At 42.9% G+C, this 15,383-nt stretch overlaps 1 protein-coding gene across 1 annotated transcript in view; it reads right to left on the reverse strand.

Annotated features, from left to right (window-relative positions):
* The window catches only part of LOC116884172 (proton myo-inositol cotransporter), a 143,198-nt gene that overhangs the window by 43,960 nt on the left and 83,855 nt on the right, over positions 1–15,383 (reverse strand). Inside the window, exon 4 of the mRNA XM_032885323.1 lies at positions 11,481–11,606. Coding sequence (XP_032741214.1) covers positions 11,481–11,606 — 126 coding nt within the window. The remainder of the gene's footprint in view (positions 1–11,480; positions 11,607–15,383) is intronic.

The following is a 15,383-nucleotide window of genomic DNA, read 5'->3' on the forward strand; positions in this document are numbered from 1 at the left end:
GTGAAACTGAGAGGTAGTCTACATGGTCACACAACCTACACCCACCAAGCACACACAGAACTTGCTGAATAAATTAGATGCTTGGCCCTGTCCATGGGTCCCAGGAGTGACAGGTATCAGAGTCCGGCTTTTCCAGTTACAACCTAACTGCCTACTACTATGTTTTTCTGTACTGCACACTTGATCTGTAAAACCTCTTCATGCATTTGTTGCTGCACTCTTAGTCTAGCGTGTCTAACTTTAGAGGCCTCAGTCAGGTCCTCAGAAGAAAAGCAAACAACAAGAGCAACAGTGAGAGAGGAAGGAGGTGAACATTGGATGTGGCCTCAACCCCTCTTCCTGTCTCCTTGTTGTGTTTGCTGTGTGGGGATGGAAATGTGGTCAGCCAGGTTCTTGTTCCTGCCCTCATTCTATGCCTTTTCTCCCATGGACTCTACTCCTCTGAAATGCTAAGCCAAAATAAACTCTTTATTGATGTGTTTTGGGTCGTGCTATTATCATAGCAACAGTAAAGTAACTAATGCAGCTGCAGAGGAAAAGACTCTTTCTTCAGTGGCATAAACCACCAGTAAAGGGGCTTCCTCCTGCAATGAGGCCTCACTTACGCTCCTGGACAGACCCTACTGAGGCCCACTGCATCACAAAAGTTAATACAACGAAACAACAACAAAAGATTGGAGTAGAAATGGAGCAAATTGGGAAGAGGGAAGCGGTTAGTTGGAGTGGAGGGGACAAAGAAGGCGGGATATGAATATACATAAATGCATCACACATGTAAATGAAAATGTCATAGTGAGAGCCATTATTATGGGTAGTTAATGAATGATAATAACACAGTGTAACTCTGGCCTGGGAACACGTACATTGCTCAGCGTTACTAAGACCCGCTGTGATGCACTGACTCTGTTCTTCCAGCATTGCCAACTGGTTTTCATTCTTTAGCACATAGGTATGTCTAGACTGACTTCCTCCAAGTCTTAATATGAAGCTCTTCTGTCTCAGCTCAGCATATAGCAAAGTTCTTAAGCACCCTTTGAATAATCAAATTTCGGTAGATTTCACCTTAATGACATCTAGGACAGCTGTAGAAAACTTGGCCAGGCTTAACTGTGTAATAATAGGCTGACTTCAGTCTTTGATTCTACAGAGCATAACTTATATATTGTCTTAGCCAGATGATCAGGAATTAGCAGAGGCCAGCACAGCCAAGTTCTTCTCAAAAGTTCACATGAAGGCAATAAGGTAATTCTCTGACGTCAGCCACAGTTTTCAGTTGTACACAAAGGAAAACAAGTAGAACCTTATAAAAGCAGGGTCTCGTCCGAAATGATCTACAAGCTTTGAGAAATGGATGTATTAATATAGCACCTTATGCCCTCATGCCTCATATACAATGGCTCACTTTTAGGCTTTCAGTAGAATTTCAATCAAGATTAGTATCTGTTATTGTCCCCATGAACCTTAAAAGGTTTTCATATGATTTTTAAAGTTTTTGACAGACTTTACTCACTTATATCAATGTGATGAAGGAATTCAACAATATTAAAAATGTTTCTAAAGGTAGAAATATATAATTTCATAAAATTTAGTCAGTGTCCAGTATATGAAACATTCTGCCCTACAGCTAACCATAAACGTTTATATCTCAAGCCATCTAACATTTATACCTCATAAAAGACAGTGCTGATTTCTAAAACTCACACACTTTCATGAATTTTCTTTTCCAGCTGTTTTTGTCTCCATGTAGCATGCATGGGAAATAATATCTTGAGGCATTTACCGTAGGTCAATATCTTTAACCATGCGCTGTAATGCTGTGGTCCCTCTCTAAAATGATCACCTTTTAAATACACTTTTCTAGCAATGCACCATGATAAAAATAGCCCGTTCTAAGAGACTGAGACTTTTCCTGGACTCACAGGCAGAGTTAATACATATTGAGTTTATTTAAGACTAGTATCCTTCTGTGTATGCAGCCTGTTTTGTTTAACCCTTCAGAGCACAGTGTAATAGAGAACCTTACTTGTCTTGGATTTCCAATGTAATCAATGTATACGACCTAAGTTAATGTATCACCATAACCTTGATGTAGAACAATACATGGGTGTTTACATGCTTATCACTCGCTGCAAAAAGCAAACAGGTTGAAGTAAGTCCTACCACCATGAGTATTGAATGTGACATTTGATTGTCACCTGAGAAAACAATGGCGCCTGTAGTGCTGTTTTGCTGTTGCCTTGGTCAGCTGGGATCAGTTGGAGACATTGACTCAATCCCTTCTAAAACTCTATTGACATTTCTGTAACCCATCCTTCATTTCTTTCCCCAGTGACACTTCCTGTGCTGTGCAACGACGAGTAAAGCCCTTTGCTAGAGACAGACAGACAGACACAGAAGAACACACATAAACACAGGCAGATTCACAAGATAGCCTTGAGGCAGGCACAAATTCGGACTCATACAACAGACAGAGAGGGTCATGGAAGATATCAGAGAGAAAAGGAGAGAACTCACGTCTGGGCTCAGTGTTTGTGGGTTAAAGGGCACCAAGGGCGAGTGCTTTTGTTTCTTCTTGAACTTGGCATTGACACACTGCTGTTACTAGTGGGTGGCTGTTATTAGTGTGTTCAAACCAGTAGCATACTCTGATGGCATGTATATCATGTCAAAAATGGTTTTAGGAAGCACTATATTACAAAGTATCAATACTATGTAATTGTGATCAGTTTAAATTGGGTTGTAATAGACAATCTACCAAGTAAAATGTAGGCACTACCCAGCCATAGCTCTTGTATTAATGAACTTCCAGATGCCTTGTCTTGGATGGTACACGCTCTCCAGAGAACTCTCTGTCCATCAGAACTTGCCTTCTAATCCCAAGCCATCCCTGTTACTCTCTACCTACAAATTGTTCCCATTTCCTGCCAGCTGTAGCATGCACCCCCATATTTAAGACCTTTGGGGACATCTTCAAAATAATTCAGCCTGTCTCTCTATCGCCGTTAATACTTTCTTTCCTGTCCTTGGTTTTCTTTTAAATTAGCTTGCTTTTGTAACCCAGGATTGCTGTCTCCACCGCAGAATCTAATATACCTTGCTTTAAACAGCAGTGGAATTCAGTGCGTCTTTATCAGCCAAGCAAGGGCAGGTTGTGCCCAAGTAACAACATCTCAGATTCCACTGCGGTTTGCACAAACCAGCTCATGGCACAGGTCTGTCTGAGGTTAGCGAAGACCCCCCTCCTCCCTCCACTCTACAACACCACAGCACCTGCTCTGTGGGGACACGGCCAACTTTGCAGCAGCATAGGGAAGGGTATGGAAAATTCTGGCGAAAAACCTGGTCTTAAAACTTTGGCTCAGAAACGACACAGATTGCTTCCACTTTCCTTTACTTGGCCAGAGTAAATCATGTGGATAAGGCTGAATTAAAAAAAAATGGTTCCCAGGGAGCAGCAGCAGCTGTTTTTAGCAATAATAAAATCATCATACTTGCCAGGAACTGGAGAGAGCTGTAATAGACGGAATGAAAACAACCATGTGGTTCATTTCTAGCTGACTCTTCCGGCCCAGGTGTTAATACCACGGTGGCGCTGGCGACTTTCTTCCTACAGAGTGTGATTCTACTGTGCCTCACTGTGTGTTCTCCCAGCACTTCCTGGCTGGGCACCACGTGGGCACTCACCTACAGCCACTGCTAGCTTGGAGCCCACACATATGAAAATGAACCAATATAAATCCAATTTTCCAGAAGGGCATGGGCAATGTGCTCCAAGCCCGACCCCACTGGCACCTTCAGCCATTAACGTCATGGCTGCCTTTGGGCTTGTATCATCGGTCGCTTCGCTGAACCAGTTCTTGCTGAACCACGATTCGTCACTGTGCTAAGGAAGATATAGCATCCAAGCCCCGCCTGGCTCTCGTTCTCCCAAAACAGATCTACAGACTCCAAATCTTCCTCAGTGAGAAAGAACTCATAGACTACATTTCAAAGGCTGTGCAAACTGAAGAAGACACTTGAAAAAGTAAAGAAAAAAAAAAGCAGATGGGCTGTCTGAAAATGTGAATTTTTGGCAAAAGTCATGTAGGTTTTTTTTTTTTTTGAAGTATGAACATTGCTGCTTGAATAAAAACTATAATGTGCTCAGTAGAACAACAATATGAACTAGGAAATTAGGTAAATGAACATAGACGTTGTTCTGAGATGTTTTGTTTTTCTATTTTTTAGAACTTTGCAATACAAGGAGTAGAGGATGTAATATACACCATCGTTACAACCAAAGGCTCTTATGCTCTTGGTCTGGAAAAATAATAAGCCAAGATATGTGATTTCTGAAATTATACATAGATGACAACTAAATACTAATGATCTAAAAATGTAATCTGGCATATGACGCGTGTCCAAGCAGTATAATGTTAGGTGGATCAAGATATTCTATATCAGACACTTTACTTTTCTGTAAAGGATTAGCTAGCAATATTTAATTATATATTATGCTGTTATTAGCTGGAGGACTTTTATCCTGTATATGAATAATAAAGTGTATTAATTTAATTGACATATCTTTAGACACTATGTTTCATTAATGATGTTTCTTTTTCTAAATTCATAACAGATGATCTTTTGCAAATATTCTGTAAAAGGGTCGTGGTAGGAAACATGCTTTTCTGTGTAGCAGGTTCTGTACTGTGTGTGGTTTTACATCACAGTGGCAGACTCATGGACTCTTTGGCATACCAGGGGATGTTCTGAGGAAATGCTGACTGTCTTTTATCAGCTTCCTAAGTGTTTTTCTTGTAGTTTAGTTTTATGCAATTCAGACTACATGATTAAATTTAATTAGAACATCCTTTTGCGCTTTAAATTCCTAGGTAAACATCATGTGTTAATCAAGACTGTATGACTGTCGTGTTTTCTTTTACATTTTTCCTCTTTAGGAAATATTTACAGTAAGGTAACTAGAATGAAGTCATTAGAACCCTGCATCCTCTCCTTTGAGGCCCTGATTCATTGCAAATCCTCTGAGGTTTTTCACAATTGTCCAATGCATTGAGCATTTTGAATAGGATAGGTCACAGCCATGGAATGTGGAATCCAAACACAGACAACACCCATGTGACCATGCAGTCATCAGCCATGTTATCCCAGAGTTCATGTGATACCTGCCGGGGCATTTTTATCTGGACATTGACGTCTGAATTTGGAGGATGCTCTCTTCTAACTAGGCTTGCATTTACTTTGAATCAACTGTCAGAGAGAGGCTATGCTTTTATTTATAGACACACTGCAATATTATTGTGAGGTGAACTTTGCTCTAAAGGCTATGACGGCTGCATCTATGGAAATAGTCTTCTTTTCTTCTTCTTCTTCTTCTTCTTCTTCTTCTTCTTCTTCTTCTTCTTCTTCTTCTTCTTCTTCTTCTTCTTCTTCTTCTTCTTCTTCTTCTTCTTCTTCTTCTTCTTCTTCTTCTTCTTCTTTCATTGTTGTTGCTTTGTCCAGGAAGCCCCTGACCAGGATGCATCAGATTGTCAAGTATTAAGTCATGTCAAGTCATGCCTTATAACTGTCATTGAATGGTTGTGGCCATAAGAGTTCTCATGTAGTTATTGCTACCACAAGGTTAGTGGTAGCTTTGTGCTTTGTTTAATAGGCTATTCTGACAGAATGCAAGCAAAACCTGATGGACCTCTTACTTGGACAAGAATGATTACTAAAAGTTAGGCAGCGATGAAACAAGAAATCATCAACCCCAGGCAGTAGGCCAAGGAAGGAGAAAGTCACTAAGGACATCAGTGCACTGATCTGAGGTGCAGGCTGAGTACATTTTGTTCAGGCGAGTGTTGGAACGCAGAGCCAACAGGCTGTGTGCTGTATCAAAGCTTGGCTTCGAGAAAAGTATCTCAGCTGAACGAACGCTGCAAAACAATGGACTGCCAAAGAGGGGGGACTCTACCCAGCTATTCTGGTGTTGCTAATTACAGAGCTGAAGTGCTGTGTTATAGGAAACAAACACTGACCCAGCATGCTAGGAAAGGGTCCCTCATTAATAGTATTTTTAGTTAGCATTGAAATTCCAGAATGGATTATTTATGGTTTTGTGTAGATAGAGAACTGGGAGGTATGGAGGAGGATGTAGAGACACAGAGGAATAAATGAGACCTGTGCTAATGCATTTATCAGTTAGATAATGATGCTTCTAAGCTACACAGTGTTCCTGACAAATCGCACATGTGCTCCTGTGTGCACGCACGCGCACACACACACACACACACACACACACACAGAGACACACAGACACAATACACACCAGAGACATAGACACAGACACAGAAACAGACACACACACACAGACACACACACACACACACCAGAGACATAGACACAGACACAGACACACACACACACACACAGACACACACACAGATACACACACAGACAGATAGACACACACACACAGACACACACAGAAACAGACACAGAAACAGACACACACACACAGACACACACACACACACACCAGAGATAGGCAGACAGACACACACACACACCAGAGACAGACAGACACGCGCACACACAGAGACACACACACAGATACATACAGACACACAGACACGCACACACACAGACACACACACAGACACACACAGACACAGAAACAGACACACACACATAGACACACACACACACACCAGAGACAGGCAGACAGACAGACACACACACCAGAGACAGACAGACAGACAGACACACACACACACCAGAGACAGACAGACAGACAGACACACACCAGAGACACAGACACAGACACACACATACACACACCAGAGACACAGACATAAACACACAAACACACCACACCACACACACACACACACCAGAGACAGACAGACACACACACACACATACACACATACTCAGACACCCACACACACCCACATACCCACCAGACACACACACCAGAGACACACACACACACACACACCAGACAGAGACACATACACACACACACACCAGACACACACACACCAGAGACACATACACATACACACACACACACAATAGACACACATACACATACACATATACACACACACACACACTGGCACACACACCCCAAAGACACAGACATATACATACACACACACCAGACATAAACACACATACTGACACACACACACCAAAGACACAGACATATACATACACACACACCAGACATACACACATACTGACACACACACACCAAAGACACAGACATATACATACACACACACCAGACATATACACATACATACACACTGACACACACACACCAAAGACACAGACATATACATACACACACACACCAGACATAGACACACACATACACACTGACACACATACACCAAAGATACAGATGTATACTACACACACCAGACACACACACACACACACACCACACCGCTCCCCTCCCCCCACGCACCAGAGACACAGGCACACATACACACCTGTACAGGACACTTCTTCATTGTTATACCTGTCTTCAACTATGACCCTTGCATTCCTCAGATACCCTCTGCAGAACCACATTGCTCAATACAGTGGCTACTCTCAGTTTACAGATAGCAGTGGGACTCACAGAGGAGCAGATGTCCTACAACCACTTAAAGTCGTCCATCAGTTCCTAACTAGGTGTCTGCCCAGTGCTTAGCAGCAGCTGTTTTGAAAGAAGTGGACTTACTTTTGAATCCGAGATCCTGCCTGCCTAATAGAAATGGCCCCTCACAGATGTTCTGGGCCGGTCCTAGACTCCTTCTCCTAGAAAACATATTTATGGAACTTCAAGTGCATTATTCACTGAAATCCTTTGAGCATCAAAACGTTTGTTGTCTATCGCTTGTCTACCCATTCTAGATATCGCTTATGCCTTTTCTCTTGTCTTGGACATGATTGTACTCCTGGGTGTGTGTGTGTGTGTGTGTGTGTGTGTGTGTGTGTGTGTGTGTGTGTGTGTGTGTGTGTGTGCATGTGTATCATGTATACAGGTATCTAGAGAGGCCAGAAGAGGTTGTCAGATCTCTGGGATTGGAGTTAGAGGCATCTGTGAGCTGCTGAGATTGGACCTGAACTTTGACTCCCTGCAGAAGCAGCAAGTGCTCTTAACCACTGAGCCATGTCTCCAGCGTCTATGATCTGTTCTTCATTTGAACTTTCATTTTTAGTTTCACAACTAAATTTAGAAACAGTGATAAATAGCTCCCTGGTGTTTTGTGAATTTGTTGTACTTTTTGGTCAGAAGGCACGTCTTCCTGCTAGTATCCTGATTTACTTAGAGCTTATTTGAGTATATGTTAATATACTTGTTTAATTTATCTTTTTATTAAACATAACACATCTTTTGCAGGTGTTCTGTGTTGGCTCAAAATGAATGGACTTCTCGGCTGAGCTAACTAACTCTTGCATTAAACTCGGCAAGCTGCCCACGTTCTCTGATTTCTGTTAGCTTTATCATCTTGACTTAGCACTTACATTTTTCCACTCAAGTTTCCAACATGTTTGTGGTTGTTGTTTGCAAATGATGCGGACAATATGGTTTTTTAAAATTTTTCAATCTAAATACATTTGTCTTTAGACACTATCTAATTGATTCATTATGAATCGATTTCAATAAACGTTTAATTTTCCTCAGATTTCTGTGATTTCTGAAAACCACAGTTTTGTAAGTTTCCCTTCCCCTGTCTTTCTGATCTTGATTTCATCGTTACTGTAGGTAGCTTATCTTTCAAAGGGATTGCACACCCAAGTTCTATACTATGTTTTATACATTTACTTACCTAGGATTTTAAGTTCATTTGTTTATGCAAAATTTGCTGAATTGTGACAAGGCAACATACAGACATTCACATACATGACATACATACCTTCAGTGTACAACTCTGAGTATAGTATAAAATATATCCTTCATTTTTCGTAAGCTTATTGTGTTCAAGTCTCTTTGGTTTTGCTACACTGGTTATTTAGGTTTTATTTACCCATCATTCATACCTGCTTGGGTTGGCATTTTATCAGTTGTCATAGTTCATCTGTGTGGCCTATGCTCCCAGATCTATCAGGAGTTGCTATCCTCTGAATGGAGTGACTCATCCTTACGACCCCAACACCTCCAAGTCTGGAGATCAGCCAGCAAAAGTACTCAGATTGACACTGCCACAAACCAGAGAGGAGCTCCCCTTGGAGATGTCATGGATTCTGGGTTCTGACAATTTGGTTTTTTACTCTCTTTTATAAAAAAACCCATACATTTATTTATTATTTATTATATATAAGTACACCATAGTTCTCTTCAGACATTCCAGAAGAGGGCATCAGATCCCATTACAGATGGTTGTGAGCCACCATGTGGTTGCTGGGATTTGAACTCAGGACCTCTGGAAGAGTAGTCGGGTGCTCTTAACCACTGAGCCATCTCTCCAGCCCCTGGTTTTTTTACTCTTTAGGTAGGATTTTATTATTTATTTATATGTGAGTGTATTAGAGTGCGGGGTTGTGCATATGAATGTAGTGCACATGGAGGCCAGAAGAAGGTTCCGAGGTTCCCTGGAGCTGGAGTTAGAGGCAGCGAGTGCCTGGACACAGGTGCTGGGAACTGAGTTCCGGTCCTCTGCCTGGACCGCACATGTCCTTAACAGCTGAACTGTCTCTCCAGTCCGAACTCAATTTTCGAGTCATATCTCTGTTATCACTATCATTAATATTGTGTCTGCGTTGCAGGGTAGGGTGAAGATGCGTGCCTCCAGAAGTCAGAGCTCAAGCCTGTGGAGTCTGCTTCTCCATCTTCCCTTACATGGGCACCATGACTCAAAGTCGACATTGAGCTTGTGAGGCCAGCGCCTTTACTGGGCCTCTTAGTTTACTTTCTACGTGGTTCTGCAGATGTCTCCAACTTAGGACCCATCATTGTCACCACTGTCATGATCTTTGGAGACACATGGGGGGTACTGCAGAGTGGCCCAGGTTGATCTTGAACTTCTAGACCCAGGAGATCTTCCTTCTCCAGCCTCCAAAGTAGCCGGGGCTTGCACACATTCCATTATGCCTGTATCCATGGCTGTATTTGTTTGGTTTTTAACTTTTGAGATAGGAAATTGCTTTGCAGCCCAGGGTGGCCCTAAACTTGCAAACCTTTTGCCTTGGCCTTCAGAGTCGGATTCCGGGCATCGTTTATTTTAATATTCTCGTCTCTCAAGTAGGTTCACAGAAGCAAGGTGAAATGGGAGCCTACACTCTCCTGTAGTCAGCCTCTGAGTTTCCCTGGGGCTGGAGATAAAGGCATTTGTGAGCTTCCAGGTTTGGACACTATGTTGAACTCCTACAAATGCAGCAAGCGCTTTTAATCACTGAGCTTTCTCTCCAGCTTCTATGGTCCATTCTTAATTTGAACTTTGCTTTTAGTTTCTCCACTAGATTAGAAAGGGCGATAAACAGCTCCCCAATGTTTTTGTGACACTGTTGTACTTTGGAAATATTAGTTCCTAAGTGTGAGAAATAATTATTGTATATAAGTATCTTATTTATATGTTCATGATAAAGCAATGTGTTTTGTCTGAACACTGATAGCTTTCAGACAGGCCACCCACCGACGGTTGGCAACCTTTTCTCAGCTTGTGGATCATTTCTCTGAGCCACAAAGACTCCAGGGTAAAATAGTTCTATGACATAATTTAAAGCGATGCTAACTTATTTTGACCTTACAACTGTCTTTTACTTGGGCTCCGAAAATTATGGTTTTGGAAATTACAATATGGAGTGGGAGGAACTGCCCAGGTAATACCGGAAAATACCTGCTTCAACCAAAGATCCAAAGCCCAGTGGCTGGGTCCAGAGTAGCTGAGGATTTGCCATGCACACAGGACCTGAGAGCGTTCTTCTGTGCTTTGAAACATGCAGTGTTTTTGTATCCCTAGTACATGCCACAAGGCCCCTTCCCAGAAGCACATGGAAAACAACCCCATTAACATGTGTTCTCTCACACAGACTACAGATTTTAAATTATTTAACAGTTTGTGTGCGCGTGTGTGAGTGCACGTGTGTCTGTGTGTCTGTGTCTGTCTGTCTGTCTCTCTCTGCTTATGTGTGTGTGTATTCACTTCTGTATGGACGTCACGGGATCCCTTACATGGTTATCTTCTATCTTGGGAGTCCTAAGGGTTTGCCTCGGGCAGGATGGGAAGCTTAGTATCTTTCAGGACTGAAATTCTGATTATGATTTTAAAAATCAAGACATGAAAGTAGAAGAGACCATTAGGGAAGGGGGTGGGGTGGTAACCAGCAGGAAGGGAAAGGAGGGTAAGAGAAAGAAGTAAGAGTTAATACAATCTAACGGTGTCATACATATTCAAGGAAACGTCACAAACTCCGTGTCTTATACAATGAGTATTAGGCTAATAAAACGGCCTTGTTTTGAAACTGGATGACAGTTCCCCTTGCGAGAGCCGTGAGTGACATACCTGCCCCAGGCTGCTTCGTTGGTGGACGCTTTGTTCACCGGAACACAGGAGGAATCAATGACAGCCGAACTGTTGATCTTGTAGCAGAAACCGCAGTCTGGATCCAGCATACACTCATTACAGTAACTGAAACAGGGAAAGAGTTAAAGTCAGGTCGGCCTGGGTGCCTGGTGCTTGCTACCTACCGGCCTCAGCAGCTGCCCCCACAGCTCATGCTGTTTTATTAGCTTTTGAGTGACAGGAGCAGATCCAGGTGGTAGCTGGGTGTTCACGTTCATCTCTCCACGTAGATGATAGCAACTTTGCAAGCTACTGTGGTGCGTGTGTGTGTGTGCGTGTGTGTGTGTGTGTGTGTGTGCGCGTGCCCAATAGACATGCAATAAAAAAAATTGCCTTCCTAAATCACAGATATTTATTATAGACTGGCCTATCTGGATCCAGCCTGGACTACTTTTGGGTTATAATAAAACATTTAATTTTTTATGTGTCCTTCTCCTCTTCTCCTTCATCTATGCTAAAAACTGGAAATGTCCTCTCCTACATACATGCATATGTATTGTATATTATATTATGTAATATCTATCTATCTCTATCTATCTATCTATCTATCTATCTATCTATCTATCTATCTATCTATCTATCTATATCAAACAATGAAAGAGAATGTTTGAAGTAAAACGTTGACAAAAATATAAATACCTCAAATCCAGCCACTGCTAAATTCTTGGTGGACCTTTAACATTAACATATTAAGTTCCAACTGTGCACTAGTCTTACCTGCAAACTAACGGTGTAGGGAGAAATGCTGATCTGTGCTAATTACGCCTATGGCCGGTTCACAGAGAAACATTCGATTAATCACTACTACTCATTTAACGGTATTATTAAACAGCGGACACATTTGAAATGGATAGAGTCTCCCCACCTAAGCCCAACTGCGTTGGTGTGGAACGAGTTTCCGGCGGTCACGCCGTCACGTAATACGCAGTTCTGCAGCCCTTTGTGTATACTTCTGGTACATGCAGCACTGGTCCTAATTCAGATTGGAAAGTAAACATTCTTGATTCGTGGCAGGTAGGAGGTGAGGATGAGAACAGATGTGCGTGACAATAGTCATAACATAGGAAGGGACTGACTTCCCACCTAAAAGGCAGAGGGGATTCGAGAGCTGGAAATAAGTTCAGAGGTGATGTTTAAGCTAAGTCAGCATAGAAACTTACCAGACACAGAAAAAGGACCTTACGAGAATAGGTTATTTGGTTGTTAAAAGACCAATCAGCACAAAATCAGTAATTCTCACCCTGTCCCACTAATTGTCCTATGGAGGATCAGAGGAGAAACAGGCCATCAGAGAAGGATGTCTGGGAGTCGCGCAGACTCTAAGGACGTGAACAATGGCATTTCCCAACCCTCCAGGCTGAAATGGCCCCGTGGCTCATTCAACTAAACGTCAACACACCCGTGAGGTTTAAAACTTAGATTCATTTTCATGTTAGCGCCCTGACGTCAGGTTTTCCCTCTTTCTGAATGAGACTTTGAATGTCCTAGAGACACAGGGCACAGGGGAGATCCGCAAGAACTCACTCAAGGTCTGGATTTTGCTAGAGTTGTTTACCTTTGAGACTGGTAAAGGGAGGATACTGCCTTTTCTCACTTCACAGGGAACACTGAGGGTATCATTACGTGTGAACTTCATGGGTTTTAAGCTCTGACAGGAGCAAAGCCAGGCCTGTCCTTACTTCTTGTCCCCCCAGGCTCTGAAAACAAGAAGCTCCCTCCCTGTGTCTGAGGAGGAGAGCTTTGCATTTGCTCCCTGCTGGCCATCACCTAGACTTAAACTGTCTCAGCGGCTGTACTCTTCTCTCAGAACACAGCCTACAGTCGACATACAGGCTCACTTGTTTCCTGTATTTAAAAGGAAAATATGTGGAAGCTTCCTTCCTGACACTTCTGTGGATCCCCAGGGGTTTCTCAATGAAAGGAAGGCAGAGACCAAAGCCAAAGCATGCTTTCCTCTCTCCTCAAGAGCAGGCTGCTGTGTAGAACTGATATGGCCAGTCCTCACCTCGCCTTGGAGCTCAGCTTAAATGAACCTTTACAGAGAACATATCTCACAACTGTGGCTTTAACAAGTGTCATTAACGGGAAGCACAGCTAGAGAGACCCCTTCTTCACTGAAGGTAGCCTTCACATAAAACCTATCATCGAAACATCCGGTCGACACTTGTAGGAACTGGCCGAGCACCGGTTGCTTGTCGTGTGTGAAAGGCAGATATTGAACCTGCTCGCCCCTCAGAAATTGCGAGCAGGAGGAAGCTCTAGTTTCTAAACGTTACATGTTGTATACCAACAGCACATGGCCTCAAAGGACCCTTGCATTATCTACCTAATACAAGTGCACAGTTTAACTCTAAATTCCCTACTCCTTGCAATGTGGGAACAGGGAACTGTCAGGCCCAAAACAGTCCCCAAGATGGCAGTGCTGAGGACAACGTCATAGATGACGATCTGTGCTTAGTTCAGGCTGGACTGCACAGGCAGGAGGAGTGCTAACAGATAGGCAAGAGCTTATACTTTGTGTTCCCAAGAAACCCCGAGAAGTGGGTTTCCGTTTGTCAGGAATAGTCATTACTTCCCTTGCCTGTCCCTTTCTATGGTCAGACACCTCAGGCAAAAGGCATCTAGTTCCCTATGAATGCAAACAAACCTGTAAGAACAGATCACAGTCTCCGGGCTAGTTCCCAGGCTGCTCTGGACAGCAAACTCCTCCCACGACTCCAACTGTTCCAGCTCATAGGCTCCCTCAGGCCATCACATACCCCAAGACTGCCTTGGCAGTCTGAATTTCCCAAGTTAACCTTTCTACCCAAGGAGAGGTCAGTTTGGTGCTTTCACTGTGTCCTCACTGGTTCTTACCGTGTCACATAAGTATCTGCTCCAGTGTTGATCTCAAGGGCAAAATCTATAGTTGTGGCCTAACATTAAAAAAATTATTAGATATTTTTCATTTACATTTCAAGTGTTATCCCCTTCCCTCGTTTCCCATCCATAAACCTCCTATCCCATCCCTCTTCCCCTTCTTCTATGAAGGCTTTTCCCCCTACTCCCCTACCCCTTTCTGCCTCCCTGCCCAGACATTCCCCCACACTGGGGGGGGTCCAGTTTTGGTAGGACCAAGGGCTTCTCCTCCCACTTGTGCCCAACAAGGCCATTCTCTGCTACATATGCAGCTGGAGCCATGGGTCTGTCCATGTGTAGTCTTTGGGTAGTGGTTTAAGTCCCAGGGAGCTCTGGTTGGTTGGTATTGTTGTTCTTATGGGGTTGTAAGCCCCTTTAGCTCCTTCAATCCTTTCTCTAACTCCTCCAAAGGGAACCCCATTCTCAGTTCAATGGTTGGCTGCGAGCATTTACCTCTGTATTTGTCATGCTCTGGCAGAGCCTCTGGAGACAGCTATATCAGGTTCCTGTCAGCATGCACTTCTTGGCATCAGAAATATATTGTCTGGGTTTGGTGGCTGTATGTATATGAGCTAGATCCCCAGGTGGGGCAGGCTTTGAATGGCCATTCCAAACTTTGTCTCCATATCTCCTCCTATGACTGTTTTAGTTCCTCCTTTTAAGAAGGAGTGAAGCATCCATGCTTTAGTTGTGCTTCTTCTTGAGCTTCGTGTGGTCTTGGATTGTATCTTGGGTAATTTGAACTTTTGGGCTAATATGCACTTATCAGTGAGTGCATACAATGTTCGTGTGTTTGTGATTGGGTTACCTCACTCAAGATGATATTTTCTGGTTCCACCCATTTGCTTATAAATTTCATGAAGTCACTGTTTTTAATAGTTGAGTAATATTCCATTGTGTAGATGTACCACTTTTTCTGTATCCTTTCCTCTGTTGAAGGGCATC

This window comes from Rattus rattus, chromosome 1 (genome assembly GCF_011064425.1).
Source record: "Rattus rattus isolate New Zealand chromosome 1, Rrattus_CSIRO_v1, whole genome shotgun sequence".
NCBI classification, from domain to species: domain Eukaryota; kingdom Metazoa; phylum Chordata; class Mammalia; order Rodentia; family Muridae; genus Rattus; species Rattus rattus.